The sequence below is a fragment of the Tachysurus fulvidraco genome, chromosome 23 (assembly GCF_022655615.1).
Source record: "Tachysurus fulvidraco isolate hzauxx_2018 chromosome 23, HZAU_PFXX_2.0, whole genome shotgun sequence".
Taxonomy (NCBI): domain Eukaryota; kingdom Metazoa; phylum Chordata; class Actinopteri; order Siluriformes; family Bagridae; genus Tachysurus; species Tachysurus fulvidraco.
The window spans coordinates 19,750,668-19,755,667 of record NC_062540.1 but is presented as its reverse complement, the minus strand read 5'-3'; the positions used below and the strand labels follow the sequence as shown (position 1 = coordinate 19,755,667).

At 44.6% G+C, this 5,000-nt stretch overlaps 1 protein-coding gene across 2 annotated transcripts in view; it reads left to right on the top strand.

The window, feature by feature from the left end:
* The window catches only part of LOC113640011 (cadherin-4-like), a 194,803-nt gene that overhangs the window by 160,580 nt on the left and 29,223 nt on the right, over nt 1-5,000 (top strand). For both annotated transcript variants that reach the window (XM_047807156.1, XM_047807158.1), the window contains one exon: nt 2,083-2,227. In XM_047807156.1, the coding sequence (XP_047663112.1) occupies nt 2,083-2,227 (145 nt within the window). The remainder of the gene's footprint in view (nt 1-2,082; nt 2,228-5,000) is intronic.

Below are 5,000 nucleotides of genomic sequence, written 5' to 3'. Positions count from 1 at the left end.
GCACCACCACACTGAACACTGGAGCTCCTCAAGGCTGCGTGCTCAGTCCACTGCTGTTCACTCTGCTGACTCACGACTGTGCAGCAATGCACAGATCGAATCATATTATTAAGTTCGCCGATGACACGACCGTGGTGGGTCTCATCAACAAGAACGATGAGTCAGCATACAGGGAGGAGGTGCAACAACTAACTGCCTGGTGTAGAGCCAACAACCTTTCTCTGAATGTGGACAAAACTAAAGAGATGGTTGTGGACTTCAGAAGAGCACAGAGCGACCACTCTCCGCTGAACATCGACGGATCATCTGTAGAGATCGTCAAGAGCACCAAATTTCTGGGTGTTCATCTAGCGGAGAACCTCACCTGGTCACTCAACACCAGCGCCATCACCAAGAAAGCCCAGCAGCGTCTCTACTTCCTCCGAAGGCTGAGAAAGGCACATCTCCCTCCCCCAACCCTGACCATGTTCTACAGAGGGACCATTGAGAGCATCCTGAGCAGCTGCATCACTGTCTGGTTTGGGAACTGTACGATCTCGGATCGCAAAACCCTGCAGCGGATAGTGAGGACAGCGGAGAAGATCATTGGGGTCTCTCTTCCCTCTATCATGGACACTTACACCACACGCTGCGTCCGCAAAGGCAACAGCATTGTGGATGACCCCACACACCCCTCACACACACTCTTCACCCTCCTGCCGTCTGGAAAAAGGTACCGAAGCATTCGGGCCCTCACGACCAGACTGCGTAACAGTTTCTTCCCACAAGCCATCAGACTTCTCAATAACCGAACTGTACTATACTGAGCACAACATACACACACATCATCTGTATGGACTGCACAGACCCTCACAAAACACACACACTGTTTTGCACACTTTTCTGCTGTTTTTGCACATATTGGACAATATCTCAGTCATCTGCTGTTTTTTGCACAACTCCATATATAATCCAAAGGACCTGCTGCTAAGAACCTGCTGCTGTTCATTCTTTTACTGCACAAAATACTGTTTGAACATTCAGTATTTACACTGGTCGGTCGGCGCTGTTTCTGTTACTGTTTATTGTCTTTTGTGTATTGCATTTTTTGTACTTTTTGTATTGTCTTGTAACTTAATGTCTGCACTGTTTTTTTGTCCTGCACTGTCTTTTGTCCTGCACTGTCTTGCTTGTCTTGTCCTGCACTGTTTGCACCAGGTTGCACAGTTGCACTTTATGTGGCTAAGACTACTTACATGTCCTTAGCCCTGTCTTTGTTTTATGTAGCACCTTGATCCTGGAGAAACGTTGTCTCATTTCACTGTGTACTGCAACAGCTATATATGGTTGAAATGACAATAAAAAGCTTCTTGACTTCTTGACTTCTTGACTAAATGTGATGTTAACCAAAGGATTGGAGGATTCATTTTTTGCAACTAGACATATGCAAAAGTGTGTGTGTGTGTGTTTGTGTGTGTGTGTGTGTGCGTGTTCGCGTGTGTGTGCGTGGAGACGCCCTGCCGCTGGTGCAAAGTTAAAGCTGCTGCACTAACATCGCAATTAGACACACCGAGTCACGCCATCTAATCACTCTCACTTCAATTAAAATGCAAATTGATAAATTTGTGCATATATGTACTGTATTTGTATGTGTTTGTGTGTTTGTGTGTGTGTGTGTGTGTGTGTGTGTGTGTGTGTGTGTGTGTGTGTGTGTGTGTGTGTGTGCGCATCATAAACACACTGTTATTAGTCAAACGTGGCGTTTCAGCAACACGTCTCTCCCAGCAGAGTAAAGCAACATTATTATGTTTGTTGTGTGTTTATATGAAACGTTCTGATTCCCAGAAATGGGAGTCATCGTGCGATAAGACGGACAGAAAATAAAGACAGCGGGGTGTGAATTAAAACGTGAGGAACGTCTGTCTCAGTGCAAAACAATTCTGACCATTTCCTCACATTACAATACACACAGTACTGTACGTAGCAGACCTTTTTGGAACTGTGACACTAAATACCACAGAGAAAGGCTGGACATGTCACGACGCTCATGCTGATATCCTGTCTATCGAGTGTGAACGGATCTTTCCATTTGTTTCTAAACAGCTTCGTGCTCATGCGGTCGATATGAACGGGAATCAGGTGGAGCAGCCAGTGGACCTCTATATCTTCGTCATCGACATGAATGACAACCGGCCCGAATTCAAGAATCAGATCTATAATGGTTCGGTGATGGAGGGATCCAAACCAGGTAGGTCTTTTTTGTTGTTGTACGGTCCTGAAGAAGAAAAAAAAAACAGAGAGACAGATATATACAGTAAGAGTCAATAAATACGAATGTCTTCGTGCTGTATGTTCGTTACAATATACAATATCTTCAGTTATGTCACTTTATGACTGCACACATTTTCACACAACCGAAATATTTCTTTGTCTATACTAAAAAAAAAGACAATACATTTGAAACTTTAAACTAAATCACAATATAAGAACCAGCTACATCCTGGTGTAGCACCTATACCCCTTTTCCACCTAAAAGAACCGGGTGCTGGTTCAGAGCTCATGCTGGTGCTGGTTCAAAGTTGGTTCCACTGGTGAACCTTCTAAGAACCGGTTTGCAGTCCATAGGTTAGAGAGCGTCACAGAGCCGAGTCTGACGTCACTGTATACGTGTCACGTTACACAGCAACGTTAGCGCGGCAGCGACAAACACAAACACATCAACAATGGCGGATGTTGCTTTACCGTTAATGCTCGTGGCTTTGTGAACCTACATCGGCACCCAAACGCGGCGAATCCGACCTGTACGTGCGGCTCCATGTAATCTATATAAACGGAGGTTGTGATCGAGAAAGTACATAACGTTATTTTATCATAAACACAGAAAAAAGTTAGCCTTAGCATGTAGCTAACTACTATCATGTGTGCTGATAATGTATCATATCGCGGTAAAGTAAAAGTGTATTAAACATTAGTATACTTAAGGTACATTATCTAATGCGCTAACAATAGCCCCACCCACAGCTCCTGACGTAAGCGATTCTTAAGTCTAGACCAGCAATGTTTTGGTGCTACTTAAGAACCACTCTTCCTGGTTCAGAGCCGGTGCTTTGGCTGTCGATAAAGAAAGAACTGGTTCTAAATTAGGCTCCGAACCTGCACTCAAACTGCCTCGGTGGAAAAGGGGCCCTAGAGGGTATTATAGCGGCCCTTATCCATAGTGACTTACATTTATCTCATTTACATCCATCTGAGTGACGGTTGATGGTCTTGTTCAGGGGTCTAGAAATGGCAACATGGTGGTCCTGATGTTTAAACATCCAAACATGTTTAAACATCCAAACATGTTTAACATCTAAACTTCCCTCAGACAAGCTACATACTAGATGAGTTAATGCCCGATTTGCCCCCTCCAGCGATTGTGGGCTGGTTCAAGAATTGTCATAACCGATTATTTGTCTGAATAATCATCAAGTGAAACATCTGAACAACATCCGGTCGGTGACGCTTCCTGGGCTGCTCGCTCTCACTGGCTATCGTGGATACTCCGTCAGAGAGAGGGTAGTTCGGATGGTAGGGGTTCAAGCCCCAGCACTACCAAACTGCCACTGTTGGGCAATTGAACAAGACCCTTGACCCTCTCTGCTCCAGGGGCACTGTATCATAGCTGCCCCTAAGCTTCAATCTTCAATTCCACTGTGATGTAATTCTTTTCTTTGCATATCTCAAATGGGAAGGCTGGGGTTGGAGAACCCCTACCATCCAAACTACCCTCTCTCTGACGGAGTATCCACGATAGCCAGTGAGAGCGAGCAGCCCAGGAAGCGTCACCGACCGGATGTTGCGCATTTATACCTATACAGTCTTCTCGACCAAGATTTCAGCTATATTCTTCATCTCTTTCCCTGCAAAACAGAACGTATGCCAGGATAGCTCACTGACATTGTCGATCGTCCTCCATATTTGTTTTTCTTCTGAAATCATGTTTGATCATGCGAGTTTCTGTGAAATCTTGTCTCTGTGGAATCACCAATGTGGCATTATTTCACTTGAGGATTGTGATGTTAAAAATCGGTTGAAACTGTCCTCATGTCTGTGGGCTTCAGTGTCTTTAAAATTGGTGAAGACTTGAAAATCGTCGAGTGTGTAGCCAGCTCTACTTAATAAGGCTCCGGGTTTGTTTGAAGTCCTTATGGTTCCTTCTAATCATGACAGACTCAGATCTTCCCAACCTACAGTAGGAAGCTAGGAATAGGATTTCCAGCTGCAAGGTTTATCTTAATGTTGTTCTGGTTTTAAATCAATCCTGTTTTTATGACTTAGTCACAGGGAAATGTGAGTATGTGGAACAAGAAATGGATTAAAATGGATGGATGGATGGATGGATGGATGGATGGATGGATGGATGTACTTCTGGATATGGGGAAGATTTCTATAAGGAAGATGTTCATTCAACATTTCTGCTCACCACTGCTGTATAGAGCGGTTACCTGAGTTACCGTATACAGTACCTTGTATTAGAATATGATCTACATCATGGTGGTAGTATTCAATCGGCATCTCGGACCCTGATAGCTTTGTCTGTTCGGGGATTTGTGTTTATTCAGCTGTAAGAGCATTGATGGGATCAGGAGTTATGGATGCTGGGATGTCGAGGAGGCTCCTGCTCCAGTTTGTGTTCATGCCAAAGGTGCTCAGTCGGGATGAGTCAGGGTCAGGGTCAGGGTCAGGGTCAGGAAGGTTCTTCCACTCCAAAAGTCCTTAACACCCAATAGAGCTCTTTGTCCAGCTTGGTTTGCTTTGTGCACAGGGACGTTGTCATGCTGGAACGGGTTCCAGTGATGTGAAATTGTCAAGCTACAACGTAAAGTGGTATCCAAAACCAAATCCAGTTACATGCTCCAAACTTAGTTGCTGCAGTGAGACGTCATGGTCATTCATACATTCATACATTCATTCATTCATTTTCTACCGCTTATCCGAACTTCTCGGGTCACGGGGAGCCTGTGCCTACATCAGGCGTC